Source organism: Lissotriton vulgaris, chromosome 1_1 (assembly GCF_964263255.1).
Source record: "Lissotriton vulgaris chromosome 1_1, aLisVul1.2, whole genome shotgun sequence".
In the NCBI taxonomy this organism is placed as follows: Eukaryota; Metazoa; Chordata; class Amphibia; order Caudata; family Salamandridae; genus Lissotriton; species Lissotriton vulgaris.
The window spans coordinates 260,923,863-260,942,933 of record NC_141685.1 but is presented as its reverse complement, the minus strand read 5'-3'; the positions used below and the strand labels follow the sequence as shown (position 1 = coordinate 260,942,933).

The 19,071-nt window shown below is 48.9% G+C and overlaps 1 protein-coding gene across 1 annotated transcript in view; it reads left to right on the top strand.

Moving 5' to 3' along the window:
• LOC147746875 (uncharacterized) overlaps positions 1–19,071 on the top strand; it is a 144,714-nt gene that overhangs the window by 42,206 nt on the left and 83,437 nt on the right. Inside the window, exon 2 of the mRNA XM_086952280.1 lies at positions 15,018–15,422. Coding sequence (XP_086808406.1) covers positions 15,018–15,422 — 405 coding nt within the window. The remainder of the gene's footprint in view (positions 1–15,017; positions 15,423–19,071) is intronic.

Sequence of the window (19,071 nt, the reverse complement as noted above, 5' to 3'; positions counted from 1 at the left end):
AGGCCTGCACGTGCCTTGTTTGAGGAGGAATTGCACTTCTGTCACTGGTGCACCAGGGACGTGAGGCCAGCCTGTGCTGTGTTTAAGGAGGGATTGCAGTTCTGGCTCTGGTGCACCAGGGACGTGAGGCCTGCGCGTGCCTTGTTTGATGAGGGATTGCAGTTCTGTCATTGGTGCACCAGGGACGTGAGGCCTGCACGTGCTGTGTTTGAGGAGGGATTGCAGTTCTGTCACTGGTGCACCAGGGACGTGAGGCCTGCACGTGCTGTGTTTGAGGAGGGATTGCAGTTCTGTCACTGGTGTACCAGGGACGGGAGGCCTGCACGTGCCGTGTTTGAGGAGGGATTGCAGTTCTGTCACTGGTGCACCAGGGACGTGAGGCCTGCACGTGCTGTGTTTGAGGAGGGATTGCAGTTCTGTCACTGGTGCACCAGGGACGTGAGGCCTGCACGTGCTGTGTTTGAGGAGGGATTGCAGTTCTGTCACTGGTGTACCAGGGACGGGAGGCCTGCACGTGCCATGTTTGAGGAGGGATTGCAGTTCTGTCACTGGTGCACCAGGGACGTGAGGCCTGCACGTGCTGTGTTTGAGGAGGGATTGCAGTTCTGTCACTGGTGCACCAGGGACGTGAGGCCTGCACGTGCCGTGTTTGAGTAGGGAGTGCAGTACTGTCACTGGTGCACCAGGGACGTGAGGCCTGCACTTGCCTTGTTTGAGTAGGGATTGCAGTTCTGTCATTGGTGCACCAGGGACGTGAGGCCTGCACGTGCCTTGTTTGAGGAGGGATTGCAGTTCTGTCACTGGTGCACCAGGGACGTGAGTCCTGCACGTGCCATGCTCGTGACTCCTCGTAGACCTCGCAGTTAATCCTGTTGGTGTTGGGAGGTCAGGGGTTGGGGGCGGGCTCTTCCGGTTCTGTGGTGCACAGACCTATGATGGGGTGACATGGGGATTGTTTAAGTGTATGGACTCGTGAAGTTGAGACTTTTATGTGAATCCGACTTGTGTAATGCTTTAGAATCGGCAGTGCTGGTGTCACCCAGTGTCACGCAAGGGACACAGAAATGTCCCTAAAAGCCCAGTGCTGGGTGGGTATGTCACCCCTGCAGGGTGACACCCGGACCCCTGCCGTGTGAGGTGTTCCGGATCCGCAGCGCCTTCCAAGAGTGCCTCCTTCACAGCACGAGGCTGGTGAGCGATGCCCTAAATATAGCCTGTTCCAGGGCGGACCCTGTTGAGACGCGTCCCAGGCAGGGGCCTTCCTGCTGGCAGCCGGCGCCCAGCTCGACCCTGAGACGGAGTCAGTCAGGAACAAACACGGGACAGGCCTCTCCTCACACGGACTGTAGTTCAAGAGAGGACATGCTCCTGTGTGATGGGGATATTCTAAAAATTAGCTCAACATTCGTGGAGTTTGTGCAGAGAGGTGTCTGCTCTCCAAGCAATGCTTAAACTGAATGGAAAATTGGAGAGGAGTTGGCATAATGGCTAGAGCGGCCGACCTCAAATCCGGGGAACCGAGTTGTGTCCCGGCAAGGACGCTCAACATCCTGTGATTCTGGGCAAATCACTGAATCTCCCCGTGCCCAACAAAAATGAATGTGTCCTCATGTAACGCAACTGGTGCTACGTAAAGCGCTCTGATACCAGATAAATTCCGGTCAATTTCGTGCTATGTAAACCTCCTTTAAAAAAAAAACTGCGAATTAAAATCCACATTGCTTATGACAACCGTGCTGCACACAGGTAAATCTCAAAAGTGTTTCAAACTTCATTTTCATCTGCATTGGTTAAAATATCCCTTCCCTGTAAGTGATATTTAGGTCACGCGCTGCCCCCGCTGTAGGGTGCCTCCTCTGTGTTGCAGTTAGTAGTGGAGGCACCTCTGTGGGTGTGGCCACAGTCCAGCTTGGCCAGAGCAGGCTTCAGTGCTCAGAGTGCCACATGGTGCAGAGGAGAATGCCTCCTTCAAGCCGTGGGTGCTAGAATCATTCAAGTACATGTAACGGTCATTCGCCAGGAGGTTGGGCACCATGAATCCTGCAGCCGGCTCCTCCGACGGTCTGCTGTAGGACGGGTGCAGCTGGACTGGGTGAAAGGGTCCAGTCCACTCATGAAGACTGGAGGACTTCATGGGAGGACTTCATGGGAGGACTTCATGGGAGGACTTCATGGGAGGACTTCATGGGAGGACTTCATGGGAGGACTTCATGGGTGGACTTCATGGGTGGACTTCATGGGTGGACTTCATGGGAGGACTTCATGGGAGGACTTCATGGGAGGACTTCATGGGAGGACTTCATGGGAGGACTTCATGGGAGGACTTCATGGGAGGACTTCATGGGAGGACTTCATGGGAGGACTTCATGGGAGGACTTCATGGGAGGACTTCATGGGAGGACTTCATGGGAGGACTTCATGGGAGGACTTCATGGGTGGACTTCATGGGAGGACTTCTGTCGTGTCCGGTTGCAAGGCTGATGGCAGCTGAAGAATGTGTTGTTTTTCTAAATCTTCTTTTTTTTGTCACCGATGCTCTGTTCAGTCCTCAAGGTTTGGTCCAAGTTGTCCGTCAGGAGTTGAGTATCAGGAGTACTTCCCATACAGTGTCCGGTTGTTGCTTGACCTCTACGTTGACTTTGGGAGTAAAGAGACTTTTCCGGGTCTACAGTGCTGTCCTAACTCTGGCCTTGGCCACTGGTGATGGAGCTAGCGACAGCTCTTTGGCCGGTAAAGACGTTATTGCACCCAGTGTCCACTCAAACACTTCTGTGTCATCCCCACTGAGACATGTAGACTATCTTGATTGAGTAGTGGTTGTTTTCATTCAGACCTCATGGTCTGACCCCCTCCTCCCTGGATCTACTCGCATTCCTGTGCTACAGAACCTTTTAAGCGGTGCAATGTACCAACATTTATTTCATGCTTGTTCTGTAAAGCCCTTTTCTGCTGCTTTAAAGCACTACGGAAATACATACATGAAGACTGGATGGAAGGGAGAGGCTCGTGCTACGAGGCCTGCCCTGGCACTAGATATGGCTCGTGAATTCAGCGGTTTGGCTACCTGATCCTGTAAAAGGATTTTATTTGTCCAGAGAGTGTAATGACAAAGCCTTTAGAAGCAGCCACAAACAGCTGGTGGAGGAGATGGTTTTAAGATTTTGAAAAAGCTCATTTTTTGCAAAGAAGGTTCGTAGAAGCCCATCGGTAATGTGTTGAACATCTTGACAGATGCTGGTATTTGTTGTCCCTAATCAGACAGTATTCACTATTCTTTGGCTATGCCCACAAAAAAGGAGATGCTAAAATTGTCAAGGTACGCCCTTTTTGTAAAACTAAAAACTGAGAAGAGCCCTATCAGAAAAGGAAGAAACCATATACACGTGATTGAACCTCGCCAGGGAATCTCTGCACAGTCTAGAAGTGCAGTAGTGATGTGCATGCTTTTGTGTCAGGTCAGTTTAGTTTTCAGAACCCTTTTGTGTCGTGCAAATACATTTCATTTGTGTGTTTGGGGTTTAATCATCCCCATGTTGTTGCAGATGGCTTCCCTGAAACCCTCATGTCCCCTGAAGGACTGGCCAAACCTCTCTCATCTTCAGCAGCTTTGTTTGCATACAGCAGGCTGGGATCTTAGTTCGTTTTTTGGTTGGTTGTTTGCTCCATTTATGTTCCAAAATAGTTTTTAAAGTTGGTTTCCCACTGGATCAGGCTTCGTGTTCATGGTGTGGAGGTGCTCTTGGGTGCAGCTAGTTTTTAACAACATCTGCGGTTTGTCATTGTGGTGTGTGCGTGCGTGCGTGCGTGTGTGCGTGTGTGCGTGTGTGTGTGTGTGTGTGTGTGTGTGTGGTATTAGCTTTTCAGTTGGTCTTCTGTGTTTGAGGGTTTGAATACTAACTATATGCAATGGGTACAACTTTCCACGACCTGATTTTATCTCTTATGAATGCCATTTCTCCTGTCTGTCTGTTTTCTTGGGTCTACGGTTATAGTTGAGTTAGCCTGCTTCACATTATTCTGTTGGGTGAAAATACCCGATGTCTTAGGTTAGGATATTTGTGATTCGTCAAATAAGAACTCCTTCATTGTTATCAGTTCTCGATTAAGTCGATTGAACTTCTTGGTGATTAAGCGTGGTTATTGTTAGTTTTGCACTTGAAACTTTCGGAAACCAGAGCAGATCCCATGATTCTCCGTTCTGGTGTTCCTTTTACTTTCTCATGCGGCCATTTCTCCAGGAAACCTAGAGCCAGGTGGCGATAAACCCAACTTTAGTTTCCCGCTGAGGAGTCACAATATTGATTGAGCCTGTCAATGTCCTTTCTCTCTGATTTCTGTGCAGTCTCCGGCTTCCAGCAGTAGTGACTGTGATCAGTGATTGCTTCACATTTGATCTTTGTTGGTTCATGGTGCTTTCTCCGTTTTGACATGCTTTGCCAAGGATTTGTCTTCTGGTTGCAGAATCCTATTCTCTGCCGCTTCAGCCTTTGGTTGATCACCTTCTGGTATACGTTTGCTTATGATCTGTTGTTATGAATGTGAATTCTGATGACCTCCTTTGTATGAGGGCAGATCTTTCTTTAGGGGGCAGATGTCTGTCCCCTTGGGTTATGTTCCCCACTTCACTTGCTCTGATATCTTGTTGCTGGATGTTTGTTCCCAGTTTCTCCTTTTCAGTTGCTGCTTGTTTTTTTTCTTGGAAATATCTTTGCTGTGCTTAGTTTTCCATGCGGTTAATTGACTTTTTTGGAAGCCAGCTGAAATTAAAGGTTCTTGCAGATTTCCACCCTCCTATGAAATGACCTATTGTCCCAAGTTGTCATCTGCCAGTGTCAGACATCTGGTGCATCCCATCTTTGCAGCGCTAGAGTTTCCTGAGCTGAAGTGCTGTATCGATTATTATTAGAGGGACATTTCGTTTTTGGCATCTGCATTTTATTGTCTTGTTTCAAGTGTTCCTAGGTATAGCTGCAGTAGTTTGATTTGTTAAAGCATCCCACCCTCTGGTGGTCTTAGTCTGTTGGCATCACTGATGAGGCAACCCTGTGGGTCTGGATATTAAAGGGAAGTTTTTTACAACCCCTCAGTTAGCATCTTGATTTGTCACTAGAATGTGGGGATAACACCCTCGAAAAATCGGTGTGGTTTCTTTTCCTTTCATTTTGTTCATCAACCCTCCTCGTGTCTCGAAAGTGCTTCTGTTACAATAGCAGGTATGGAGCATTATAGGAGATGTTATAGGGAATGTATTGCACACTAAAAAACAGCCTGGACACCAAAGCAGCCTCATCCACTGACCAGGTGTAACACAGGAGCGAGCCCCTGGTAGGTAGTTGATTTTCCAGAGGAATGCCAAGTGGTATGTTGGGACTCTCAACCTTCTCTTGCAAGCAAGCATCCAATGCTCTGTATGACAAAATAAAAAGCAGGCTATCTACCATTCTAATATAGACACTATTTGTGTTCAGTAGGTGATGTGTTTGTATACTGCAGGGGTAGTCTTTCTTCTCTTTTTACTGCATTTAAGATTGCATTTAAAAATAACACCTCTTCAGTGTCTAAGAGCTTGGATAGTGCTGTGTGTAAACACATTGATGTTTGTACCGGGAGCATGCCCAACTTTGACTCGACCGTAGTACTCTCACCAGTAGAGAAAACATAATTGTGAGATGATTAAAAAAACATGCTCTAGCCAAAATTGAAAACAATTATTCAGGAGGAATTGCAATGCAAGTTTGGATAAAATCAATTGACAACATTATTTCGGGCATTTAGGCAAGAGTATGATTGACAAATTAATGGTGAGATCTGAAATGATGACATATATATTTAGAAGAACTAAGCAGAATGCAGAAATTGCAGGAACCACAATACACAAGAAAACCCTTTTAAGACCTACCAAAAAGGGCAGTACAGAGGTGAAATAAAAATGATGCAATTTATTAATTTTTAAGAAGGGAAAGGCCTTCTAAAGTAACAATGAAGTACATAAAATGTGGTCTTTCGTATTATCTTAATTCTAAGATGGATAGTGAAGTTAGTGAAAGAAAGAGAAGGCAACGGTTTCAGTGCTTAAAACAATCAAATGCGAGCTCTGGTGTGAAGGAAATATTCAGCACAGAAGGAAAAATGAACTGCACCAGAAGGCAGAGAGTCGATTTATGGGTGATAAAATGATGGTGTATTAGTAAATGAAGTTAAAAATACAACCGTAGTAATATGGAAGATTACCTATAAACAGTACAGAAAACTATGCAAGTGACGTGCTAAATAGTGACACTAATGGAAAGGCATAAAATATCACGAGAGGGCAACATAGAATGAATTCAAAGAATAAATGCATTATTCACCTTGGAAGGATTATAGATGTTTTCAAGAAAGTAGTAGGCACATTCAGCACACAATATTCAAGATGTTATTGAGAAAGACAATTATTGATGTCTTCGATGGAAGGGTATGGATTTCATTTTACTTATGTTCCTCTTTTTACTTCCCAAATTAAATAGTTCGTGTAAAACATGTATAGTGCTGCATTCATCGAGAGGAGCTATAGATGTGCATAGTTGTAATGAGAGGTGCCTTTTATTATGCGGATGCCAGCAGCGTTTTTTTTCCTTCTGCGGGCCGCTTTGGGGTCTAGTATATTGTATGTGCACAGTGTGGGCCTCGTAGAAGAGACCCTTTTGAGCAAGACACATCCCTGCAGGAAGTGTGGTTGTGTGTCTTACTAACATTCAATTTCAAATGTGACACTGAGCATTAACGCGATGCATAATATTTGTCTCTTTCAAATTCAAAGTATTGTATTGCAATAGCTGCTGCTCTGAGAACATTTTAAAGTTAGCTTGGATTGGTATCAAATGTGAAATCGTGTCAAGGAATTGATGAGTAGTTTCTAATGTTTTTCATATGATTAAATATGTATGGTTATTTTCTGTTACATGGAAAACACTTTGGGCCTAAATACGTTGGTGGTTGCACGAGCGTCCGACCGCCATCATTTCGGGCTAGGGACCGTCCAACAAGGAGTTGGTGGTCCTGACAGCCCTATTAGGATATGACCGTCGCGCAGATGGTTGTAAACATCCCTTTTTAGGTCTCGCCTCTCAATGCGCATGCGCATTGAGCGGAGCGAGACTATAGGGGCTTAAACAGAGGTTTACCTAGACTGGCGATTTGATGCTGTGCCCGTGCGCTTTTAGGTCAATGCGCAAGCGCATTGACCTAAAATGCGCGTGCACAGCATCAAATCGCCAGCCATCTGTTCCCCAGCTTGCCGCCTCCGCTCCTGCTGGCTGCTCCTCCCCTAATTATTCACGGCCGGCCGGCCGTACTTTCACTTTCACAGCCGGCAGCCGAATCTCGTTTTATCTAGCTTGTTGCCTTTCTTTACGGGTCGAAGAGCGTTTTAGAACTCGTGACATTAGAGTAATTTAACTACTTGCCACATTTTAACTTTTACCTACTTGACACCGTGCTTTGTGACACGCACACTATCAAACGCTAAAGTTTCTATTTTTGCTTTCCCCCTCTTTACACCTCAAATACAAATGTAATTTTTCTTTATTTTTAGTTGGAAAATGTCCTCCAAATTAAGGCTCCCTCAAAAAAATATTATTTTCTATATATTAATGTAATGTGTTGTGCCACGTGAAACCCCCTACCAGACCCCACTTAAGCCACTTCACTCTGCATTTTGGGACATGTAGTTTGTCGTAATAATTTTAATCTTTAGTCGCAAAGTGGCAACGTCTTGGTGTAAAACATATGATGGCAGGTTTCCCATTAGAAAAACTGGCCACGTGGCTGCTGTATCATTCGACAAGATGCCTTTTAAATCTATTATACGGTTAGTGAGAAAGCTGTGTATGCAGATAACGCTAGTAAACATCTTCACCCTCAAATTAAATACAAGGACTAACGTTTCCTAACCATAACAAAGACGTGTTTAATGGTGTATAAAGTCAATCGCGTGACATGTTGTGGTAGCTTTAGAGTCCGTTTTTTTTATCAACAGTTATTTCTGGGACTTTTAATAGCTCCTGTATGCATATTGCTGTTGCATTAAAAAGCAAAAACTGGCATTTTCATATATATTCAAATAAGGCCCAGTGTACCTGTGACATGTGCGGGCGAATTATTTCAGTGTTTAAGGTCTCATTTGATTGTGTTCTCCGCAGTTTACCCAGCCCCCCGTCTTTATTATTAAATGTTTTCGCTTCATACACGGCCAGGCATAGCTTTCTTGAAAATCGCTGCCCACCGGGTTTTTTTGGCAGCCCTTTAACTCTCGCAGGAAACGGCTTGTCAGCAAAAGGGCGGAGCCGAGAAAAACAGCTAGAGTCGGAAGCACGCTTCAGCAACAGTGCTGGTTAAGAAAGCAGCACATTTTACATCCACATTTATTCCGAGATACTTAGTTAACACTTCTTGTAAAGTGCCTACAAAGTAAATGTACAGATCTCGGTCAGGTCCCCGTGAAAGAGAGTGAGTGGCAAGACCATTCTCAATATTTTTTTTATATCTGTTCGTTGACTCTTTTGTAGGGCAAAAAAAATGAAGCTTGTAGACTGCTTAGACTAAAATGTCAACATTGTAGGATGACGAGATTAAATACACTACAAATAGTGACGCTTCATTAACATAGAAGTAGGACTACAAGTTTACCCAGTGGCGCAGAATGAATTATCGAGTTCGCCAACAAAGTATTACCCCTGTTAAATATTATATATTTTTTAAGGTCCGTAACTAATCATAATCACAGTGCAGACTCCACATTAAACACTGCAAACATTCAGAGCAGTGTTGTTTGTCGGCATGCGTGGAGGCATTCCACAGGATTCTCCAGAAACGTGCAGGCCCTCAAGGATATGCCTTTGATGGGTCCCCAGCTTGGCGCCTCCGCTTCTGCTCTCTCCTGGCTGCTCCTCCCCTAATTATTCACGGCCGGCCGGCTGTACTCCCACTTTCACGGCCGGCAGGCCGTGTCTCGTTTTATTTTTTTTTTGCTTGTTTTTCTTGTTTCCCTTATTGTGCTTGTGGCCAGAGACAACCTGACACATTTACAGCCATGTTTATTTCAGTGTGTATAGGAGAGGAAGGGGAAGCTTTCCACAACAGCTGAGGTACCGTACTGACTTTGTTAGGCTACTAGGGTGAATCAAGTGTTGTAAATATTTAAACAAATTAGAATAATTAGCCAGCATGAAATGTGTTCACATGTCGCATGGCAGTGCATTTTCACAAAACTAAACGTTTGTATTTACGAGCCTGTTTCTTTTTATAGTCATGTAAATACAACACATATTACATTACAAATGCTGTAGGTGTCACGTTTGCGAAAAGTTAAAACTATTGGCATTGTAAATGACAAAGCTATTAATTTTGCTATTTTCAAGACCAACACATAAAAAAATTGTCATTTACAAAACCAATAGCTCCAACTTTTCTAATGCGAGACCAATTGCATTGCAAATGCTTGTTTTCTATTGCTGCTTGTGCTGCAGCCGGAAAAGGGCTGCAGCACAAGCTGCAATTGAAAAAGGGATGTTTTTGAAATTCCATGCACCGTGTGGCAGCCACCATGTAATGCCTGGCACATGGTACCTGGATGTTTCGGCAGGCACCACGTGTCCTCCAGGACAGATAGTGGAGGCCAACGAGCAACAGGGGGCCTGCTGGAGCACCCCAAAGTCCGTTTCTGATTGCCTTTTCATGGCAGTCGGAACTCATTGAAAAGGCTGTCTGAAAGGAACGCCATAATCCCTATGGCGGTGCCTGCCTCGGCACCACTCCCATTGTAGGGATAACGGTCCGACGAAGCCCCAATGGGCTCCTTGACCCTGTCTGAGACGTCGCACTGTCCCTCCGACTGATGCGCGCTGACCGCCGGTATCCTAATCCGGCGGTCGGACCGCAGCCTCAGATGTCGAACAGCGTTGGTGGCGATCCGCCTGACATCATAATGAGGCCCTTTGCCTTTCCCTTTCAGTCGGGATGGTAACTCGATCCAGGCAAAACTCACACCTCTCTGGTGCCTGAAGACAGCGATAAAAAATTAAAAAATGAATGGTGGCTAGTAAACTTTAGCAACGTGTCATAAACCGTATTTCATTTATAGGCAGTGTTCTGAATAATGTTTGATTCATTTGATCAACAAACGTTTTTATCAATAAACCATCCATGAAGAACAAGCCAATACATTTAGTGGCACTCGCCAGCCAGAGTTTATTTCTTGAAACAACCAGGTTTGTTTTGTTTCTGTAATCTTGCATGGTTTGCCATCGAGTGCATTCCCGAAGGGAGTGGGAGCTTCAACTGAAAAGATTCAGCTGCTGCAACAAATCAAACTGAGAAGTGGTTTGGCTAGGGGACCAAATGAAAGTGAGCACAGATGGTCGAAGGGAACATATGCCCTCCGCTTATCTTTCAGAAGCTTCACTTTGCGCCATAAGGAGAGTTCTGTTACTGGGCGCCTGCCTTGGCAAGGATCTCATACTGACTAGATGAGCTTTTTAGCGAAACACATACCAACCAGTGTTTATGAATTCTGTTGGTATTTATCAATCAATCAATCAATCAATCAGTGACACTTATAAAGCGCGCTACATACCCGTGGGGTCTCAAGGCGCTGGGGGGGGGGGAGCCGCTACTGCTCGAACAGCCAGGTCTTCAGCTTCTTCCTGAAGGAGAGGTGGTCTTGGGTCAGGCGCAGGTCGGTCGGGAGGGAGTTCCAGGTCTTGGCGGCCAGGTGGGAGAAGGACCTTCCTCCTGTAGTCGCTCTTCGGATGCGGGGGACGGCGGCGAGGGCGTGGTTGGCTGATCGGAGGTGGCGTTTGGGAGCGTAGAAGTTGACTCGGCTGTTGAGGTAGCTCGGGCCTTGGTCGTGTAGGGCTTTGTGTGCGTGGGTGAGGAGGCGGAAGGTGATTCTTTTGTTGACGGGGAGCCAGTGAAGGTCTCGCAGATGTCCGGAGATGTGGCTGGTTCGTGGGATGTCGAGGATGAGTCTGGCTGAGGCGTTCTGGATCCGCTGGAGTCTCTTCTGGAGCTTGGCGGTGGTCCCGGCGTAGAGGGCGTTGCCGTAGTCCAGTCGGCTGGTGACGAGGGCCTGGGTGACGGTCTTCCTGGTCTCGGTGGGGATCCACCAGAAGATCTTCCGTAGCATGCGTAGGATGTTGAAGCATGCCGAGGAGACGTTGTTGACTTGCCTGGTCATGGAGAGGGAGGAGTCCAGGATGAAGCCCAGGTTGCGTGCATGGTCTGTCGGTTTGGGTGCGGTGCCCAGGGCGGGAGGCCACCAGGAGTCGTCCCAGGCGGAGGGAGAGGGGCCCAGGATGAGGACCTCCGTCTTGTCCGAGTTCAGTTTCAGGCGGCTGGTCGTCATCCACTCGGCTACCTCTTTCATCCCTTCGTGCAGGTTGGCTCTGGCGGCGGCGGGGTCGTTGGTCAGGGAGAGGATCAGCTGGGTGTCGTCGGCGTAGGAGATTATGCTGAGGTTGTGTTTGCGTACGATGGCCGCGAGGGGGCTCATGTAGACGTTGAAGAGGGTGGGGCTCAGAGATGATCCTTGGGGGACGCCGCAGATGACTTCGGTGGCCTCTGACTTGTACGGTGGTAGGCGGACTCTCTGTGTTCTCCCGTCGAGGAAGGAGGTGATCCACTCCAGCGCCTTGTCCTGGATTCCGACGTTGCTGAGGCGCCGTACTAGGGTGCGGTGGCAGACCGTGTCGAATGCCGCGGAGAGGTCTAGGAGGATGAGGGCCGCTGTTTCTCCATTGTCCATCAGGGCTCGGATGTCGTCGGTGGCGGCGATGAGGGCGGTCTCGGTGCTGTGGTTGGCTCGGAAGCCGGACTGTGAAGGGTCGAGGGATCCGTTCGTCTCGAGGAAAGCGGCCATCTGCTTGTTGACGGTCTTCTCGATGACTTTGGCTGGAAACGGGAGGAGCGAGATGGGGCGGTAATTCTTGAGGTCGGTGGGGTCCGCTGTTGGTTTCTTGAGTAGGGCGCTGAGTTCGGCGTGTTTCCAGCTCTCGGGGAAGATGGTGGTGTCGAGGGATGTGTTGATGATGTCTCGCAGGTGGGGTGCGATGACAGCGTCGGCTTTGTTGAAGACGTGGTGAGGGCAGGGGTCGGTCGGTGATCCGGAGTGGATGGAGTTCATCGTGCGGATGGTGTCTTCGGTGCTGATCGGGGTCCAGGCGTGGAGGGTGGTGGTGGGGGGTGGTTGTTCGGTCATGGTGTGCGTTGGTTGGTTGTTGAAGCTGTTGTGTATGTCCGCGATCTTGTTGTGGAAGTATGAAGCCAGGGAGTTGCAGAGGTCTTGCGATGGGGTGATGTCGTTGTTTCCTGCGCTGGGGTTGGAAAGCTCTTTGACGATGTTGAAGAGTTCCTTGCAGTTGTGTGCGTTGTTGTCCAACCGGTCCTTGAATGCTGTTTTCTTGGCGGCGCGGATCAGCTGGTGGTGTTTCCGGGTGGCAAGTTTGAAGGAGGTCCTGTTGTCCGGTGTCGGTTCCCTTCTCCAGACTTTCTCGAGGGCTCGGCAGTTCTTCTTGGAGCTCTTGAGTTCGTCGGTGAACCATGGGGCTTTCTTGCTGCCGGGTCTGCTGGGCGGGGTCCTCAGTGGGGCGAGTTCGTCCGCGCAGTTGCTGATCCACTTCGTGAGGTTGTCGGCGGCCTGGCTGGGGTTCGCTGAGCTGGCAGGAGGGTGCTGGCTCAGGGAGGTGGCGAGCTGGTCTGCTGTGATCTTGTTCCAGCTTCTGCGGGCGGTCTGTTGCTGGTGGTGGTGGGTCGTTGTTTTCTTGAAGGTGAAGTGGACGCAGCTGTGGTCCGTCCATTGAAGCTCTGTGGTGTGGCTGAAGTTGATGTCCTTGCTGGATGAGAAGACAGCGTCGAGTGTGTGTCCGGCGAGGTGGGTGGGGGTGGACACCAGTTGCTTGAGTCCCAGGTTGGTGAGGTTGTCGAGCAGGGTGCTGGTGTTGCAGTCGTTGTTGTTCTCCAGATGGAAGTTGAGGTCTCCCAGGAGGATGTAGTCAGCGGAGGGGAGGGCATGTGGGCTGACGAAGTCGGCGATGTCCTCGCTGAATTGTGTGCGTGGTCCAGGGGGTCGGTAGATCAGGGTGCCTCTGAGGGTGATGTTCGGGTTGGTGTGGATCTGGAAATGCAGGTGTTCGGCGGTGGTCATGGAGTTGTCGGTGCTGGTCGTGAGACGGATGGTGCTCCTGTGGATGATGGCGATGCCTCCTCCCATCTGGTTGGCGTTTCGGTCCCTCCGGACGATCTTGTAGCCCTCTGGGATGGCGATGGCGATGTCGGGAGCTGAAGAGGCGTTCATCCAGGTCTCCGTGAGGAAGGCAACGTCTGGAGCTGTGGTGTCGAGGAGGTTCCAGAGTTCGATGGCATGTCTGTGGATGGAGCGGGTGTTGAGCAGGATGCACTTGAGGTGGGTACTGCTGGTGTTCGGCTTGGTGGGTGCTGGTGCGAGGCAGGTCCGGATGCAGGTGAACTTGCAGGCGTGGCAGCTGAAGGGTCCGTGGGTACGTCGTGGAGAGGCTTGATGGCATTCTGGGAGTCGGCCGGTGTTGAGAGCGGTGAGGGTGGCGGCGGAGTACGTCAGGCGGGTCGGTCGGGGTCTTCGGGGGCCAGGGGTCCTGGCGCTGGTCGCGATCCGGTCGCGGACGGGCGTAGACGGGCTTACCTTTGGCACGCCTTCGGCGCACAATCGGCGCGCCCGCTGCGCGTGACCGCTGCGCGTCCGCACGGTCGCCATTTAAGGCGAAGTGCGCGGGTGGGCGGAGCAGCTGGGAGGCGGGAGCGGGGAGGGAACAGAAGAGAAAAAGGGGCGGGGCCAATGTCGGTGGCGGGAAGCGAGAGCGGAGGGCGGCGAGGTAGGCGGCCAATCAGGAAGGAAACTGGACACGGCACAGGGGATACAAAGAAATTAACAGGCACAAGTTTAGGGCAAAACAAATAAAAACAGCAAAATACGCGAGCAGACGGCAGAAACAGACAAGCACAAATTACGGGCAAAACAAGGAAAAACAGCAAAATACGCGAGCAGACGGCAGAAACAGACAAGCACAAATTACGGGCAAAACAAGGAAAAACAGCAAAATACGCGAGCAGACGGCAGAAACAGACAAGCACAAATTTAGGGAAAAACAACTGGGAAACCAGAGGGGAGCGACCACGGCGTCAGCGAGGCCGGCGGCGAGGCAGAAGGCAGGCAGAGGGGAACACACGCAGCAGCTGGTGGCCGTGCGGCGCGGGGGTGTCCCACAAGTGTACAGCAAACCTACATTGGGAGAGCTCTGGATTTTAGTACATTATTACAGCTTTTGAATTATACAATTACATTGCATATTTGCCTCTCGCAGGTACTGGGGGCAGTAATTTGCCTAAACTCAGACTATTTTCAATCAAGATCCAAGCCCGGGATTCAAACCCCTGGTTCACTGGTTCAAAGGGTTTCCCAAAAACAGCCCAGCCACTGTACCCCAGTTTCCTAGAAACTCGCTCTTACGTAAAGGAGGACCGATGGGTGCTTTGCGGTCCCACTGATGGAACAACCTGCCCCTAGCTTCTTATTTGAGGATGCCATGCAAAATTCAGGATGGTGCGTTACAGGTGCCTTTTCTGCCAGGCTTTTGATTGAAGGCCTAACAGTAGTTGCAGAACTCTTCTGTTGGTAAATCAAACAGGCCACTGGGGGTCGATACATAGTCTTATGAAATTTCCCAATTATGTTTGGTCCTCATTTGAGAACTTTCAGTGCCACTTGGTTCCTAGAAATAAGTCTGTTCATCCCAGAGCAGCCACACTCAAGGCACTGACGTACCTAGAGGTGGAGAGAAGAGGTGCAGTCCTGTTTCTATGTTTATATTTCGTTGCATTGGGGATTGGCTCTAAATATGCAAAGCGATCTAGTGATTACAGTGTTTTCCGCCTCTTTTCTCCTCATGTAAACAAACTCCTTAGAACCCAGGTAGTCACATGTTCTAATGCTGTGTTTTCTTCTTTAGGGACTGTAGCTGAGACCACTGACGAGGAGAGCCTCGGTGCGTCAAGCCACACCTGGGCATCTTCCATAGGACCTACAGCTGGCATTCCTCTGCATTTCACTTCTCCTCCCTTTCCTGGTACCCCTACTGATGCTGGACCCCCACAGCGGACTACCGGCAAACCTGCAGCGGAGGGGCCAGAGGAGGCCTTACTGGGAACTCAAGAGCCTGTATCACAAGCAGAGAGTGGTAGCATCCCTATTAATGTCACCCATGAAGACACAGCTGCTGAGGGACAACAGAACATTACGGTTGTCTCCAACCTTACGCCAGCCCCCGAAGAGGTCTCTCCAGATCTGAATATCACAGTGGAAGAGGTGCAGCCAACCCAGAGCCACTCACCCTCCACTCCAGGGAAGGAAACAGGTGAGTCGCTAGCTGCTTTATGGAGGTACAGTGACCACAATTTGGATCTACCAGGTTCCAAGAGTCCACCATATCCCTTGTCCGTGGTGTTTGGCATGGGGCTATGTCGTCAACAGGTACTCGCCACCTAGCCTAGCAGCACCACAGGTTTTGAGAATGGAGTTGTGGGTTGAATGGCCTGCTAGGGCTGTTTCCAGTACTTAGCCAAATGTGTTCTCCAGCTGCGCCGCTTTCTTGATTTTACTCTTGCCAGAAAATATAGCTCATTTGATCCCAATGCTGCATTTGTTTAGTGTTCAGGCTGTTGGTTCTCCGCTTGGACCACTCGTCCACTAGGAGCATGTGATCCCCTGACATGCATGCAAACATTCTCTTCAGGTCATTGAAATTCTCTTGTTTCTCCTCCAATATGTTCTCTCTTTTTTTTTTGCATCTGTTTTATTAAACACACTTCCCTCCTCTTTTATAGAGGCAGGAAGATTTTGCATATGACTCTGTGTCCTGGACGGCAACCTTCCATTGAGATCTTTCCTGAGCCAAAGTCCCTTCTGAAACTTTATCCCGCTGGTTTTCAGTGAATCATCAGTAACCACCGGGAACTGAGACGGTGGTGCCAGCCACCCTAATGACGCGCTCTAAGCAGCGACTATCATTGCTTGGCCTCGGGCCTGGGAATGAAAGCTAGGAGTTGAGGCTCCTGAGCTCCAGAATGAGTGCCCTCAGAACCGCTCTCCTCACCCTGCTGCCCTCTTCAGTTCCAGGCAGGGTTGCGATCTCCTGAGTCATTCTGCCCCTGAGTTCTTCAGTAAAATGGCCATTTTATGCTCCGGGTTAAATGATACCTTCTGGTGGGTGCCAGGCAAACCATGTGCATGGCTTCTCGCTCCTTCCTTTTTAAGGTGGAAGGCCCAGGATTTGGAAACAAGTGAAAGTGCTGTCACACTCCGCATTTTATTCCCTTTAAAATCTATTTTTAAGAAAAATTTGAAATGAGAAGGTATATTTCCTGAAACATTGCTTCCATGGAATTTTCGACTTGGTGTGGGACACTTATTAAACATGGTCGAGGTCGTGCATACACCGCCCTTAATATTATTAATTACACATAGTCAGACACGTCAATGCTCAAAATACGACCAGATTAGGATAATCTATTTCACTGACCAGCATCTTCCTGCAGAGGTTGCCAACCGGTTCAGGCTCTGAGGGAGCTTCCTACTAGCTTCTAGTGTCATCTGCACATGGACCTTCAACAGGTAGCAGTTGTGTTCAGCCTCTAACATCTTGCCATGTTACGTGACGATGCATGAGGTGGGAGCCTTGCACAGCTCCAGCTTGAAGGCCACATGGGCACAGATAGCCTCACCAATTGAAACGGACAACTTCAGCCAGCCTCAAAAGTCAACTACACCCAGTGCCCCCAACCGCAGAGATCCACGTACCGCCCAACTGCTGAGATTTGTGTAGCTGCCCAGTGGCTGAGATCCACGTACCACCCAACTGCTGAGATCTTTGTAGCCACCCAAACGCTGACATCTACGTACCGCCCAACTGTTGAGGTCTGTGTAGCCGCCCAGTCGCTGAGATCCACGTACCACTCCACTGCTGAGATCTGTGTAGGCGCCCAGTCGCTGAAATGTGTGAACCACCCAACTGCTGAGATCTGTTTAGCCGCCCAGTCGCTGAGATTCACGTACCAACTGCTGAGATCTGTGTAGCCACCCAGTTGCTGAGATCCACGTACCACCCAACTGCTAAGATCTGTGTAGGCGGCCAGTCGCTGAAATGTGTGTACCTTCCAACTGCAGAGAACTGTGTAACCCCCCAACCGCTGAAATCCATGTACTGCTTAACTGGTGAGATCTGTGCGGGTGCCCAGTCACTGAGATCCACGTACCACCCAACTGCTGAGATCTGTGTAGCCGCCCAGTCGCTGAGATCCACCTACCACCCAACTACTGAGATCTGTGTAGCCGCCCAGCCACTGAAATGCATGTACCACCCAACTGCTGAGATCTGTGTAGCCGCCCAGTCGCTGAAATGTGTGTACCACCCAACTGCTGAGATCTGTGTAGCCGCCCAGTCGCTCAAATGTGTGTACCACCCAACTGCGGAGATCTGTGTAGGCGCCCAGTCGCTGAAATGTGTGTACCACTCAACTGGTGAGATCTGTGTAGGCGCCCAGTCGCTGAAATATGTGAACCACCCAACTTCTGCTGTCACACGAAATGTGTTGCACGCTCACTGACAGCCGGGAGGCCAAATCCAGTGACAGGGCAGAAAACAGGCGAGAGACCGACACTTTCTTTCTCTCTCGCTCTCATTGGCACAGTAATGTGTACAAACGGAAAAGGGCGTTTTCACAGGCAGGGAATCCTCATTGATGTGCAATTCATTCATTTGATTTGCTTTTATAGAATATTAAATAAGCCAGCTGCTGACATCGCCTTGTGGTGTGAGCTGTGGGCATACCTGCCAGCATGTCTGAACAGTCAAGAGGCAAATGTAGAAAACAAACTTGGGAAATTCAATTTTCCCATTATCTTACATTGCAGTGAAGAACTGCTTTTATTAGGTGAAAACTAAAATAATCTTATTTTTGGCTTTAAAAGCAGTGGTCTTCCACCTGAATAAAGATTGTTGGTGTGTATGTGCTGGAGCAGAAATGCAACATCAAGCTGCACGCCTGCGCATGCTTGTTAGAGCTGCACGGCCAATAGCAACTGCAATTCCAATGAGGGACCACTTTGTAAACCAGTAACTAGAGCAAAACGAATAATTAAAAGTGCAAACATCTACAAATGCTGTGGGATGATACAATTCAGAAAAGGGGGTGGTGATGAACAGAGTGTCTGAATTAAGCAGACCACTCTTACCCAGTCCAAAGATCAGGGCTTGATCCATCACCGTTATTTATCTCACTGCACCATCCCAGCTCAGAACCTGGCTATATGCAAATCAGTCTGTCCCTGGCCCAGTGCATCATGGGAACAGGGCAGACTAAACTACCAAGCCAATTCTTCACCAGAAAGGAGACAAGCTACCGGGTTTTTTTTTTTTTTTTTGGGATGATACAGACGTGAGGGAGACTTCAAACAAGCAGTGGCTGAAGGGGGCTGACCCAAACAAGCAAATCGGTGAATGGGGTATGGCCCAAAGCCCACTGCAGGTGTAATTATTCATAACTTTAGATCTTGGCTACGCCAGCCCTAAGGCGGGCCTTATTCTAAGCTCACCTGATGTCGGCACCCACGCCAATTGTAGACGGACTGTAACATTTTCCATAGTAATGTTTTTTTACATGACGGCTAATCCATGCTATTTAGAGGCTGACGGCGTACAATATGACAAATGTATACCATATAGCACAATCTGACACTGAAATCCAGACTGTCCTCCATGGCTCCCTCCTCTGTGTTACCCAAGGCCAGCTGCTGCCACAGTTAGCTGGTTCCACAGTATACCTCCGGGTCTAGCCAGTGCTATATAAAACCTTTCAAATAAATAATCATCCAAGTGTGGCTTTCTAACCACATGTAAGTAAACAAAGTGGAATCCACTGAAGGGTTAATGTGGTCCCCACTGTGGTGGGAGCACACAGTGTTGTTTTTGTACCCCTCATACACCAAAAGGACCCTTGGTGTCATTC